At 37.8% G+C, this 14783-nt stretch overlaps 1 protein-coding gene across 7 annotated transcripts in view; it reads left to right on the top strand.

The window, feature by feature from the left end:
- Alms1 (ALMS1 centrosome and basal body associated protein) overlaps nt 1–14783 on the top strand; it is a 97613-nt gene that overhangs the window by 41430 nt on the left and 41400 nt on the right. For all 7 annotated transcript variants that reach the window (XM_060383640.1, XM_060383644.1, XM_060383642.1 and 4 more), the window contains exons 11-12: nt 8399–8628; nt 10424–10549. In XM_060383640.1, the coding sequence (XP_060239623.1) occupies nt 8399–8628; nt 10424–10549 (356 nt within the window). The remainder of the gene's footprint in view (nt 1–8398; nt 8629–10423; nt 10550–14783) is intronic.

Genomic DNA, 14783 nt, shown 5'->3' on the forward strand with positions numbered 1-14783 from the left:
GTAAATGTGTGTAGGAAGGTAATGTAAATAATAGAACATGTGAAAAGTTTTTTTGCAAGACTTGATGTCAGATGTAAGAAATGGAAAACGTTGAAAAGAACCTTTGGTCACCCAGTGGTACAGTTTACCACCTCCCCCCCACCCCAGACAGTGTTTCTTTGTATATACACAGGCTGTCCTGGACCCCCTGTGTAGACCAGGCTGCCAGCAAACTCACAGAGATCCGCCTGCCTATGCCTCTCAAGCACTGGCATCACGGGTGTGCATCACCACGCCTGGCTTACTATTTATATTTATTTTGGAGATGCACTTAAGATTTCCTTAGAGGTTGTAACATAAGTGGGGAGAGATTTATTTTGGTCATGGTTTTAGAGGGGTCAGCTGATATTTGTTTGCTTCAACATAATCATGGCTACAAGATGATGAGGAGACCCTTGAAAAAAATGCCCATAGTGCTCTAATTTCTCCAGCTATTTCTCATCTTGAATAGTTCTACCATCTCATTTTTTTTTTCCTTTCTTGTTTGTTTGTTTTGGTTTTTTGAGACAGGGCTTCTCAGTGTCTCCATCTTTGGCTGTCCTAGACTTGCTTTATAGACCAGGCTGGCCTCAATCTAACAAAGATCCACCTGCCTCTGCCACTGGGCATGTGCCACTATGCCTGGCCCTCTCATTTTGAACCCATCAGTAGTTTAAGCTATTCTTAGATCAGAGTTGTCATGATCTAATTAACTCTGTAAATACCTCAGACACATCCAGTCATTTCTCAGTCCAGTTAAGTTCATGGTTATGATTAACCTTATTTCCTTGCATGTTCTCTGTGTACTTCTCTCCTCCCTTTCTAGCTCGATTTTTCTATTATATTTATTATTTAAAAGAGAAATTTTAAAAAGTCCCATAACTTTATAGTGTTGACTGTTTTGGCACATAAACACTTTAGTCAGCCCAACAGTGATGTGTATCATTATGATGTTCCTGGATATGAAGCCTCCTTCACCTTGTGTTACAGGAATAGAAACTAAATTCATGGTCAGACTAATTAGATTTGTCTTACCAGCCTAATATTAGTAATTCATCACCGATTATAGTTTTACCTTTATAAGTCTGTTGTATTTGGCATTTAATATTTACTATTGAAATGTCTTTTAGTAAAGCTGTGGTTAATCCTAAATAGCTACATAACCAAATCACCCAGAGACTGGGATTTATTTAATTAACCTAGATCACAATGCTGGGCAATAGTTATTCCATCCTAAACCTTCAAGCCCACATAGTTTCCTACTGTTTAGATTTTACCCTTTATACTTGCTTTTAGTGATATCTTAGGTCTGGTTCATCTCTGAGATCTCTCCTCCATCCTCTGCTCTCCCAGCTTCTGCCCTCTTCTCTGCTCTTCTGCCTCCCATTCCTTCCTGTACTCTGGCTCCTTCTCTCTCCCTCCTACTCCTTCCTCTCCATTGCTCAACATTGTCGCTGGTTGTTTAATTTTGGCATGTTTACACAAAGTTGAGACAGGTGATGCTTAGAATAAGTATCACAATGCAATGTCCGGGAGAGAAGTGGGGGAGAGAAATCAGAATTTGAATGAACAAGGGCAAGGTGTATACATTCCAAAAGAACATTATACCAACATAAGTCTTCTATCGCTAAAGAGAAAATCACCTGTGTGTTGAGAAGGTATGGTTGAGAAGGCTTGGAAAAGAGAAAGGGGAAGTGTTTATTCAAAATCTACCGGTATGAGTGACATTGGTTCACAATCTCATTTAGTCTTCAAGACAACTTAATTTTATTGTCTGGGAAACTAAGACATTGTTCCTTGTGCCAAATGACACTGGTGGGAAAAGAATGGCCCAGTAGCAGTTCATTGAAGCAAAGCAAGCACTTGTTTCCCTGCATAGTGTGTCTTGTACATTCTTGAACACTAATTGCAACTTACTTTCATCCATAATTTTGGGCAAATCATTTAATATCTTTGACACTCCAGTGAGATGATGTAGAAGGAAGGGAATCGAGAAGTTGAAAGGTTCTTTACAAAGCTGAAGTGATTAAGGACTAAATTTGGGTAAAAAAAAAAAAATCAAGGTGTCAACCTCTGGGTTGAATATTAGACCTCCTAGGAAGTGATGGATTTTATTTTCATGTTTAGAAATTAAAAGTATAGCAGTTGTGTGCAGTATTCATTGTACACATCGAGGTTTAAATGTCAACTTCATGGTCAGTGTTTACAGTGCTTAGACTTATAAATCTCATTAACTCAATTTTTTGAGTTTTAAATCTTGAAAGTTAGAGAAATTGTGTTTGTGGTCTACGGGGGGTTAGAGCTGCTAGAAAAGTGCCCTGAAAGCACAAAGAGCTGAGTTCGAGCTCTAGTACCCATAGACTAGAAAAAGCCAGACCTCGGGTTGGGCATGTGTAATCCCAGCATTGTGGTTGCAGAGACAGATATATCTTACATCTTGTAAATAGTTTAAACACTGTGCTCCATAAGAAAAAAAAAAAGTTGTTTTTGTTTTGTTTTGGAGAAATGGTTGATTCCAGCCTAGAGTGGGAGTCAAGGGCAAAGCTCTGAAATCACTCTCAGGAACTGAATAACTTAAGTGCTGATTTACAAACTGAAGTATGAAAGAGATATTCCTGAGTCTATACAGATTTAAATAATTAAAAAGAAAAATAAATGATCGGAAGAGGAGCAATACTTCTTACAGAGAAACATCATCAGGGTTAGAGGTTTATTTTGGCTGGAATTATGACTGCGGGAATATTTGAGGGCCCTTGTTCTATCTCAGTAGACCAGGGAGAAGAGAGACTTGGGCCAGAAGTGGGCGTGGCTACAACTGCCAATACCCACTCCCTAGCAACCCACTTCTACCATGTGGATACAGTGCCCACAAAACTCGGAAGAAGGTGCCGGATCCCTGGAGTTGCAGATAGGTGTGAACCATGTAGGTGCTATGAACCTAAGTTGGGTCCTCTGGCAGATCAGTAGGTGTTTCAACCACTGAAATCTCTCCCATCCTCCTTACAGACATCTTTACATTTTTTTTCATGGTTGATTGGTTACCCTGGCAGAAACGAGATGGATTCATATTCATAATTATTGTTTTCTTCACACCAAGAGAATTTGAAAGGTTTATTAATCATTCACACAAAAAATTCTCAGGGAGATCTGGCCATTAGCAGATCTGGGTTAGCTTGAACAAAGCAAGTGGGTTGGGCTAATAGTAGCTAGAAGAGAAGACAGGCATGAAGGACCTAAGTTTCCTGTTGTTCCAAAGGAAGCAACCTATGTAGCTAAGGTACCAAAGTGGGAAAGGAGGGAAACTATTATTGTGCATGTTGTAGAGATTGCACTCTACATCCTTCATTCATGGTAGCCTGTGCTGATGTGGTTGCCAGATATTTAAAGATTTTTGCAACTGTGCTTATGGGAAATATTCACTTGTAATTTTCCAACCTTGAACTGACTTGATGAAAGTATTGGTAGTCTATGAAAATTTAGAATTAGTTTTGTACATTTGGTAGAACCCATTAATGAAATTGTCATGGATGGTAGTTTTTATTACTAGTTCCATTTGCTTAATGCATAGGACTATACTGTTTTTTTTTTTTTTCTGGTGTCAGTTTTGAGAAAGTGCTTTATAAAAATTTTGTTTATTCTAAGTCAACATGGCATTAGCTTTTTTTTTTTTTTCTTATACTGGCTATCTCTGTTTGGCCATTATTAAGGGTTTAAAATACAGGTTTTTGCTAAGCCTCTTTAGTGTGTTTTCATTAATTTCTACTTTTATCTTTTGTCTTCTATTTTGTATCTTAATTTGTTTTTTCTACCTTCTTGAGAATAAATAGTTAATAATATATTCATCATTTTTTGTTAATTTTCTTCATTCTTTTTAAATAAGTTTGTTGTTGTTTTTCCAAAACAGGATTTCTCTGTGTAGCCATGGCTGTCCTAGACTCACTTTGTAGACCTCCCTGAGTGCTGGGATTACAGGCATGTGCCACTGCATCTGGCTGTTTAAATATTTTTATAGAGAGTTTTTAATGTAGATTTCAGTTTCTTCTTTGTCCCATTGACTGGTGCTATGTGTTTCTTAAGTGGATTGTATTCATGGCAATTACTCTGAATGACTTCACTGTATATACGAGTCCAGAATTGCCTCATGATAGTTTTCTTTTTACCAGTGTATAGTTGAAAAGATTGTGTTCTGATACTGCTGTGTAGAGTAGAGAACAGCTGGGGTTAGCTGGTCAGATGAGCTGTTGAATCTGTTTTGCTGTATTTGTCTACTTGTTAATCAGCACGTGAGAGGAACATATTACATGTTAACATGTAACCACACTTCAGGTATGAATTTTTTAATTTCTTCCTTTGATTTTTCTTTTCTTTCTTTCTTTTTATTTATTTATTTATTTCTTTCTTTCTTCTTTCTTTCTTTCTTTCTTTCCTTTTTTTTTTTTTTTGAGTTGAAAGTTGTGTGAAAGTTGTAAGTTTTTCTTATACTTAGTCTTCTGGGAAGGAGCTGTTGACCTGCCCCGTCACTTAATATGACATGTTTTCATTTCATAAAAGATTTTCTACATGTTGACAGTGAAAACATCCAGGTGAGGAAATTGATGCTGCTTCATTACAGGTGTCATTCTGACTTCTGTACTTCGCCTACTAATATCTTTTATAGCAGAAGAGACAATTAAAAGTTACATGTTATGAATGAAGAAATAGGCACTTGTATGTTGCTGCTAAGTATTTCTGGTCTTTATCTGTTTTTCATTAATGTCCTTTTCCTGTTCCATAGACTCATTTGGTATTTTGCATTTTGTTCAGTTGTTCCTGTGATCTGAATGCTTCCATCATTGAAACAAACAAACACACAAAACAAAAACAACAACAACAACAAAACCGTATTGAACCTTATTCCTTGATAAGATTATTGGAGGTGGGGACTCTGGGAGATGATATCAAATCATGAGTGAAAGTAGTGTCTTATAAAGGGTTCCTGGAGAGCTGCCTACATCTTTATGCCATACAGTGGCATGGCAAGTAGAGAGCAGGCCTCTTACTGTGTGAAAAATTAAATTTAAAAGATTAAGACCTGGACATAAGGCTTAAAAAAACCTTTGAAACTACTGTAGCAAATGTAGAGGAAGTATTTGAAGGCATAGGCTTGTGTAGGCTTTGACGTTCTGAATAGTACTCCAGTGGCTTAGGAGGTCAGAGCAAGAGTTGAGAGACTACATTTCATCAAGTTAAAAAGCTTCTGTAGAGCAAAGGAAATACCAGCCACAGTGAAAAGACAACATGCAGAATGGGAGAAAACCTTTGCCAGCTATTCGTCTGACCAGGACTACTATCTGGAAAATAGTAGGCACTAAAAAAGTAAGCATCAAAACTCAATCAGTAAATGGGCAAATGAGCAGTTCTCTAAAGAGTAAATAAATGAAAAAAATACTTGGTATCTTTAGCCACCAGGATATGCAAATTAAAACTATACTGAGATTCTATCTCACTCTAGTCAGAGGAGCTAATATCAGGAAATCAAACAAATGCTGGCAAGGATGTGGGGCCAGGGAAGGAACTCTTTCATAGTGTTGGTGGGAATATACATTTTATGACAGCTGCTGTGGAAGGTAGTGTGACAATTCCTCAAAATCTAGAACTGTAATACCATTATGGTTCAACTCTGCCAGTTCTGGGAATATACCTGAGGACTCTTGAGTTAGTTTACCACTGAAGACACCTGCAAATATTTGTTCTAACTGTTCTACTGAGACATCTCCAGTAGTCAGGTCACAGAATCAGACCAGATGTCCAGGAGATAAATGAATAAAGAAAACATTCGGAGTTCTATTCAGCTATAAAGAAAAATGAAGCTATGTCATTTGCAGAAAAATGAGTAGCGTTAGAGACTATTAAGCTATGTTTGAAGCAAGCCACACTCAAAATCACAAATATTACATAAAACATTTTCTCATACACAGACTTGACATTTTAAAACAATATTGAAGAATATTGAAAGACATTTTAGGCATTATTGATGCCATTTCCTCTGATGAGCCAGAGTGCAGGGACTTTGGGGACATAATAATTTCAAAGAAGACATTTTGGGTTCTTGTGGATCTTCTGTGCTCATTGCTCAGTGCTGCTTCACAGGTTCTTCCTTCTCATACTCTATGTCACTGTACTCCTGAGCCATCTCAGGTGTGGCTTTAGGGCCCACATATTGTATGTTCTATACCTAGCAACACTGTGGTGATGTGATTTAGCAAGCCACTGAAGTCCATTGTTTGTCGAGTCATGGTGAGACTGGAGGACAGAGCTTCTGTTGAAGATTATTCCTGAGATTTAAGATTTAGGACTTGCTTGGGACCTATTTCTCCCATTCTCTTTTTCCCTTTTGGAATGAGAGTGTCATATGCTGGTTCAACTGTTGTATTCTGGAAGGACATACTATGTTGTATGTCATTGATTTACAGCTGGAGAACATTTTGTTTTGAGATAAGTTGTACATTGAATCTGCCTCTGATGAAGATGGTATTTAGATAACATTCTTCAGAGTTGTTGCTGCAATGAGTTAAGACTGTTGGGATGGAAAGACTGTATTTTGGATGTGAGGACATGAATTTTGGGAACTGAGACCAGAATGCGATGGTCTAAATACTTAGTCTAAATACTTCTCCAAAATTTACATGTTAAAATCTAATCCCCAGTAGGACAGTGTTTGGAGCTAAGGCTCAAGGAAGCATTTAGGTTGTGAGAGTGAGTGCCTCAGGAATAAGATTAGTGCCTTTACCCAAAGTTCTCCCTCCTGATAGCTGTCTAGTCCCTCCCGCCATGCACGAGCATGTAAGAAGGAACAACTATGAACCAGAAAAGAGGTCCTTACTAGACGAAGACTCTGTCGCTGCTTCATCAGCCTTCTCAGGCTCCGCAATGGTGATCAGGAAATTCTTTTGAAAGGCCGCACAGTCTGTGGATTTCGCTATGACAATGCAAGTGTCGCTTAGCTTTCTGTGGTATATGACAATCCTTTTTTCCTTCCTTGTTTTTAATGAACTTGGAAATTTTTAAGAATACTAGACATTTGCTAAATAGATCCTCCATTCCAGTTTGCTTGATGTTTTTTGTTTGTTTGTTTGTTTATTTGTTTATGATAAGACTGAAGTTTTAAATTTTGGGGAAAGCGTATCACAGGTGAAATTCACCCTCACATCACAGGGAAATTTATACCCACAAGTCATCATTGTGATGTTAGCCTTGATCACTGGGGTGGTTGGCTTTCTCACTACTTAGGCAGTATTTCTTGAAATCTAGCCACTAGGTCAAGCTTATACTTGGGGTTTGGAAATGGGAGTTAAGCTTTACCATCTTTGGTAAGAGGTGTTTACATGTTCTATAGAATTCTTCATAAGCAAAACTGGCCGTTCTTCCTAGATGTTTGTTTATTCAGTCATTCATTTACTTTGATTTAACATAAATTCCCAATCTTGATTATACTCTCTCTTTCTCTCTCTCTCTCTCTCTCTCTCTCTCTCTCTCTCTCTTTCTCATACTCTCTCTCTCCCTCACCTCCTTACCCTCTACACCGTTCTCTATTTAGAACTTGTGGTTTCACCATTGGCTGGCTCTTTGACCACCTGCCCCTGAGTGGGGGGCAGCTTTACCAGGCCACAGAGGAAGACAGTGCAGCTAGTCCTGATGAGATCTGATAGGCTAGGGTCAGATGGAAGGGAGGAGGTCCTCCCCTATCAGTGGACTTTTAGAGGGGCAGGGAGGAGATGAGGGAGGGAGGGTGGGATTGGGAGGGAATAAGGGAGGGGCTACAGCACGGATATAAATTGAATAATTAATATAAAAATAAAATTGTAAACAAGCAAAAAAATATAAACTTATTGTGGGAAGAGTTTATTTCATGTTTATCTTTGTCCTCTGGGCAATTTAGTAGTACAGTTTTTTAGTATTTGTCAAATTAAATATAAATAATGTGTTAATTTCTACCAAGAAGTACTGTTTTCTCAGTAAAAATATATAATGGTATTATAAATTAAAATTAAAAGTAGATTTTGGGCTGGGTGTTGTTGGTGCATACCTTTAAGTTCCAGCATTTGGGAGGCAGACAGATCTCTGAATTAGAGGCCAGCCTGGTCTACAGAGTGAGTTCCAGCATAGCTAAGGCTACACATATGCACACATATACACACACACACACAAACACACAAACTTTGTCTTAAATATTTTGGAATAAATAATAAACATTCTTGATCACTTTTAAGTGTATATCTAAAAAGTATATATCTAACCAAATGAAGGGTACTGTGGAAAGCACTATGTTTACAGTTGTCTAATTACTTAAATATTTCTTGCCAAAGATATGAGCTGTTTTGTCCTTTTTTGTTGTCATTAGTTTACAAGAACAGAGTAAGGCTCCCTTTCTTACGTCCTCTGGGAAGTTATCGTCTGATGCAGTCACTCAGATAACAACAGAAAGTCCAGGGAAGACCACATTTTCATCTGAAATTTTTATTAATGCTGATGATCTTGGACAGGAAGTTCTAGGCCCTGTGGTCCAAAAGTTATCCAAGTTTGCCTCATCATCCTCAGTGCAGCAAATCACAGCTTCTCATGACAAAGACGGTAAGAGAATGTGACTGAGTTTTACATCATTACCCAACTTTTGTGTGTAATTATCTTAGAAATGTTTCTGTCTTTCTCATTGTTAAACCTAATTTTAATATAATCATTATGCTCCACAATTAGTATATCTAGTTTTTGTTTGTATACCTCTGAAAAGAATAAGATATTCATCTCAATTTTAAATAGAGTTAATAAGATAAGGTGGAATTCATGCTACATATGTCTGGCTGTCCTGGAACTCAATCTGTAGACCAAGTTTATCGACAGAGATCCACCTGTCTCTGCCTTCCGATTTCTGGGATTAAAGGTTTGTACCACCACCTCCCAGCTGGCTGGCTGACTTTTGTCCAGTGATTTTTGTAAAAATACAGTTAGTCGGCTAGAGATTAAGTGGGCTCAGCGGTTAAGAGCACTGGCTGTTCTCCCGAAGGTTCTGAGTTCAACTCCAAGTAACCACATGGTGGCTCACAGCCTTCTGTATTGAGATCTGGCGCCCTCTGCTGGCCTGCTGAGGCATAATACTATATAAATCTTTTTTTAAAGTTAGTATGTAAGAACTATGTTTAAGGCAGGCAATTGAGTTATTGGCATTTGGCTCATAGTAATGTGACGTGAGACTTTAATAGTGCATAGTAATGCACAGTTAAACACAAAAGTGTTTTTATTATTGTTTGTTTGTTTTTTGATGCAGGGTTTCTCTATGTAACAAGCCCTAGCTGTCCTGGACTTGCTTTGTAGACCAGGCTGGCTTCGAATTCACAGAGATCTCCCTGCCTCTGCCTCTCAAGTGCTGGGATTAAAGGCATGTGCCACCATGCCCAGCCTGAGAGTATTTCTTGCTTATGCAATAACTACCTGTTATTCAGATTGATCACTAATCTTACTGTATAGAAATGTGAACACATACGTGCACACATGCTGTGTACCCCCACACATGCGAACATGAACATACACATGTATATATAACCACAGGCACACACACATGAAGAGAAAAAAAATCTGTATGGGTGCTGGTGATCTAGCTCAGCAATAGTGTCTGTGTAAGCCTAATATGCACCAGGTCCTAGACGAGTCCATGGCACTACCAAATATAATTACATTTACACATACTCACATACAGGTATGTATGTATTTTTACAGTTTAAAATAACAAGAATTTCCTTCACATCTCAGGCTTGTTAGCTAGTTGGGACCTTGGCAGAGTTTGGCTCCAGGTGGCAAAAGTCGTCTAGGTGTGCCTCCAAGTGCCTGTTTCTGAGATTCAGGCTATGGGGTAATTGCTGTCTTGCCTTAGAATATGTTGCTTTCATGACCGTGGCAGAAGCACAAGAAGGGAGACCCAACTGAGAAAAAATTTTAAACCTACATTTATATCAGAGGTCTCTGTATGAACAGGATAAAATTAATATTATTGTAAAATAGAAAATCTGAATTCTACCTTTACTTATTTATGATAATGAGTATGTAAACAGAAGAATACCATGGATAGGGTCTATATTAAACTGATGGTCTTTGAATAGGCAGACCTTGTGTTTTTTACTTGGAGGTATGTATTTTGATGTATACCTTATAACTTGTTAAAATACGAGATAATTTGCTTGTATAGTTTAATTAGCTGTGCTATGTATCTCCCATCTCTAGAATTCTGGCTCCTATTGAAAGCAAAGATGAATTTCTGTTTACTTCATTCATATATTCCAAGAAATGTGAGCACTGGCTGGCAGGTGACGGGTACTTGGTATGTGTTTGGAGAGTGAGTGTTTTCTTACTAACAGTTCTGATCTTTACTCCTCAGTCCAGCCTCAAGTGTTGCCTTATAAGCCATCTGGTACTTCGAGGATGTACTATGTTCAACAATTAGAAACAGCTCCTTCATATTTGGATTCCAAGTCAGATACCACTGTTGAGAGCTCACATTCAGGTATTACGCAAAAATTATTCAAGATTTTATTTTTAGAAATACTGTTGGCTGGTTGATTTTAGTGAAATATGGAGGTTTTCATGCCTTAACTGACCTCTGATTCATAATAAGTGAGTTATATGAAACTTTGTTTAAGAGAAAAAGAGAAGGCTAAAATGAAGTTGGCAGTGGCTTAGAGCCCCTTTATAATAAGCACAGAGCCAAGGACTTCCAAGATTTAATGACTTAAGTTGTTTAAGGCAGTCCAGTCTTCATGCAGGCATTAGCTCTCCAGGATGCTGATCAAATACTTTAATGGCCATGCACAAGTGGAGTCTTTACAGCCTGGACTCAGGAGTTACTAAACAATCTTCTGAGATCTTTTGAGGTGGGAGTAGAATCTGACTAACAATTGCTATATTATTTAAGTGTTCAAATTTGCTACAAACATTATAAAGGAAAAACACAAGATATAGTATGTTCCATACACAGGAAAAAAGTGCCTGAGGAATCCCAGAAGTTGTACTTACTGGACAAATACTTAGCTATTTAAAATATATTCAGTGATTTAAATGAAACAACTTATGAAGAACTAAAGGAAAAGTATGGGAACATTGCCTCCCCAGATAGAGAATGTTATAAATAGAAAGAAATTATAAGAAGGGGCCATGTTATAATTCTGGACTTGAAAAGCATAGTTGGAAAACTTATTTTTCTAGAGGAGCTCAACAGAAGATGGGCAGAAGAAATAAAGAACGTAAAGGTAAGTCCAGTGAGATGACTTAGTGGAAGAACCAGAAAAGAAAAGAAGAAATAAATCTCAGCATTCTGTTGGACACCATTAAGTTACCAATATGTACACAATGGAGGAAGCAACGTGTAATAGAAATGATGTGCCTTCTTAGTAAGAAGGCACTTAGAAATGAAGGAAAGCGTTTTGCTGAAGCATATGGCTAACTGAGGCTAAAATCCAAGAGTTGTCATTGAATAGTATATTTTATTAATGTATGTACACTTTAGACTCTTCTACTGATAATCATGCTTATTAAGTATTTTTCGGGTCCCTGCCCCAGGTTACACTTAAAACAGTTTGAATAGAGATAGGAGACTGCAAGTCTGGTCATTTAGGCAGATATTTACACAGCAAAGTTATTACATACTTCCAGAACTATCTTAAGTACACCAGTGTTCTTTTTTCAAATAGTTGTCACCCAGAGTTATCTTGTCTACATGGCAGAATTATGTCTTTCCTTTTAAGAGCACAGGGGACTTAACAACAGAACTGGACTGGTCCTCTTGAGCTTCTCTTTAGAGCAGAGGTTCTCAACCTTCCTAGTGCTATGACCTTTTAATACAGTTCCCCATTTTGTGACCCCAACCATAAAATTATTTTTGCTGCTACTTTATAACTGTAATTTTGCTACTGTTATGAATTGTAAGGTAATATTTTTGGAGACAGAGGTTAGCCAAAGGAGCTGAGACTCATAGGTTAAGAGCCCTTTGCCTTAGCGGCAAGTCTTTGCTGTGAGTGGCTGGCCTACACGAATGAATGAACACCTGTGTCCTCGCCTCCTAGACACTGCGCATCTCAGAGGCCTAGTCAGCACACTCGTAATCTCCACAATGTTACTTTGGAGGCTAAATTCCACTTGTATAACTTTTGTTTTGAGACAGGGTTTTTCTGTGTAGCCTTGGCTTTCCTAAACTCACTTTGTAGACCTGGCTGCCCTTGAACTCATAGTGGCTCGCCTGCCTCTGCTTTCTGAGTGCTGGTATTAAAGGTGTATGCTACCATCGCCTGACTCTACTTGTATATAACTCAAGAAAATCTATTAGTAAGTCCTTTATAATACCAATCCTATCAGTTTCAGCTTCTTCTAAATCAAAAGGAAAAGAGAGAAGAGTAAAAGAATATTTAAACATGTAATGATGCCAAATTTCTTAAATTTGGTGACAACTGAAAAACTTAAAAGAGCTCCGAGGAGAAACACAGGACAACATGTAGATGTGTACTAGTCAAACTTTCAAAAGCCGCAACAGAGAGAGGTTTGAAAGTATTCAGAGAAAAGTAACTCCTTATGGCTAGTCTTCTTACCAAGACTCAACAGATAATATCCAGAAATCCTGAGCTCAGGAGGAAATGGAATGACTTCCTCAAAGAGTTGATAGATAGGGGGTAGAGGGAGGAAGGGACAAACAGACAACAAACCTTAAAAAAACAAAACAAACAAAAAACAGACAGCAGGAAAACTCTACACTTCAACCAAGATTCAATATCCAGCAAAACTACTCTGTAAAACAAAGTCTACACAGGAGTGATTTAAATTTTTTATAACATTCGCATTTACCCAATTACTTGTTATAAATTAAAGTGCAAATGGTAATTTCTAAGACAGTTCTAAGAAACTAATAAATGCACAGTAATATATATATATATATATTTTTTTAAACACAAAAGAGTGCTAGGAGATAAATCAAGGAACAGACCTAGACATAAAGATTTATTAAACAGGAAAAATGGTAGACTTAAGTTCTACATTATCCATAATTAAATATTAGTGAGTTAAACCATAAGACAGATATGAGTAGAGTAGATAAGACATGATCCAGCTGTGATTTGTCTACAGAATGCTCATTTTAAATTCAGAAACAAATAGGAGAAAAGTAAGAAGATGGGAAAAAATTATGCCGTGGAATAGCTGTAAAATAATAAGTGAAGTGGACCTTAATAAAGGCTGCTTCTAAAAGGCAAAGACACTTTCTACTTAAAAAAGGATCAGTAGTCCAAGAAATAACGTGTATGTACCTAACAATATGAGAAAATGTCAGATTAAAAAAAAAAAACTAACATAATTGAAGGGAGGAGTGAATGATAAATAGTTCAGACCACTCACAAAAGGTCATGTAGTATATGAGTTGATGCAAATAGAATGTGTAAAATAGATAAAGCTTGTGTAGACTGAATTTGTGGTTGCTGGGGTGATGGGGAAGAATAGGGATTCTTTGTGGAGTAATGAGAATGTTACAGAATTAGATTATCAGTGTTCATTGTGAATGCATTAAGTTCTTCATAATCATACAACTTTGTTATATGAATAATAACTCAATTAAATTTCCTTTTGGTTTTTGAGACAGGGTTTCTCCATATAGCCTTGGCTGTTCTGGAACTAACTCTGTAGACCAGTCTGTCCTCAAACTCCAAAAGATCCACCTGCCTCTGCCTCCCAAATGCTGTGATTAAAGGCATTACCTGGCAATTTTTTTCTAATACGTATGAGTGGTGTATGCCTTTAATCCCAGCACTTGGGAGGCAAAGGCAGGCAAGGCCAGCCTGGTCTACAGAGTTACAGGACATCCAGGGTTACACAGAGAAACCCTGTCTTGAAAAACAAAACTAAAACTAAAAACCAAACCAAAAGCAAACATTTGCGTTTTGCCTACATGTGTGTACCCATACACACTAATGTGCCTGAGTGTGTTTGGGTGCATGGATGTGTGAGGAGGCCATAAGAGGGTCCCCTAAAACTGAATTTAGGTATAATTGGGAGCCTCCATGTGATGTTGGGAATCTAACCCAGGTCCTCTGCAAGAGCGACAAGTGCTTTACCACTGAACCATCTTTCCAGCCCAGTATCTCAAATTTTTAAAAGCAGGGGGCAGGAATGAATAAAAGAAAAACTTCCTAAAACTTTAAAGATTTAATTTCACATTTAAAATAAAATTTTTAAATAAACAAAAGGTTAAAATTAACATGAAAGAAATTGAGTTGGTGATGTGGTCAACTTGAAACTGTCTAAAAATACAAAAAAGGAAAAACAAAATTGGAACATGAGGAAATAAGATCCATTAGGAACACAGTGTTACCACCAAACCAGGAAGTTTGTTGTAGACAGCACAGTAATGTGAGCAAAAGTAATACTTGAGGCCTAATTGGACCTTGAGCTTGCTTGGAGGTTCCAGCAGGGGAGCACAGCTACTCTCTGCCCTTGACCGAAGACCTGGTCCTTCTCTATTCAGGGAAGGTCATCCTGAGGGTGCAGCTTGGGAGGGACACACATGGAGCAGTGAGCGAGGAAGGGGACACCTGCCTAGCCAGCCAGACCAGCAGAACCAACCCTGTTCAATAGGGTGACAGATATCACAACCAGATTGCTCTCACATCCTCAAGGCCTAATTGGAAAATTTTTTTCTTTCTTAAAAAAATTAATCAAAAGAACATACTATATAGATTGAAACATCTGTTATAATCCTAACC

Source organism: Meriones unguiculatus, chromosome 5 (assembly GCF_030254825.1).
Source record: "Meriones unguiculatus strain TT.TT164.6M chromosome 5, Bangor_MerUng_6.1, whole genome shotgun sequence".
NCBI lineage: Eukaryota > Metazoa > Chordata > Mammalia > Rodentia > Muridae > Meriones > Meriones unguiculatus.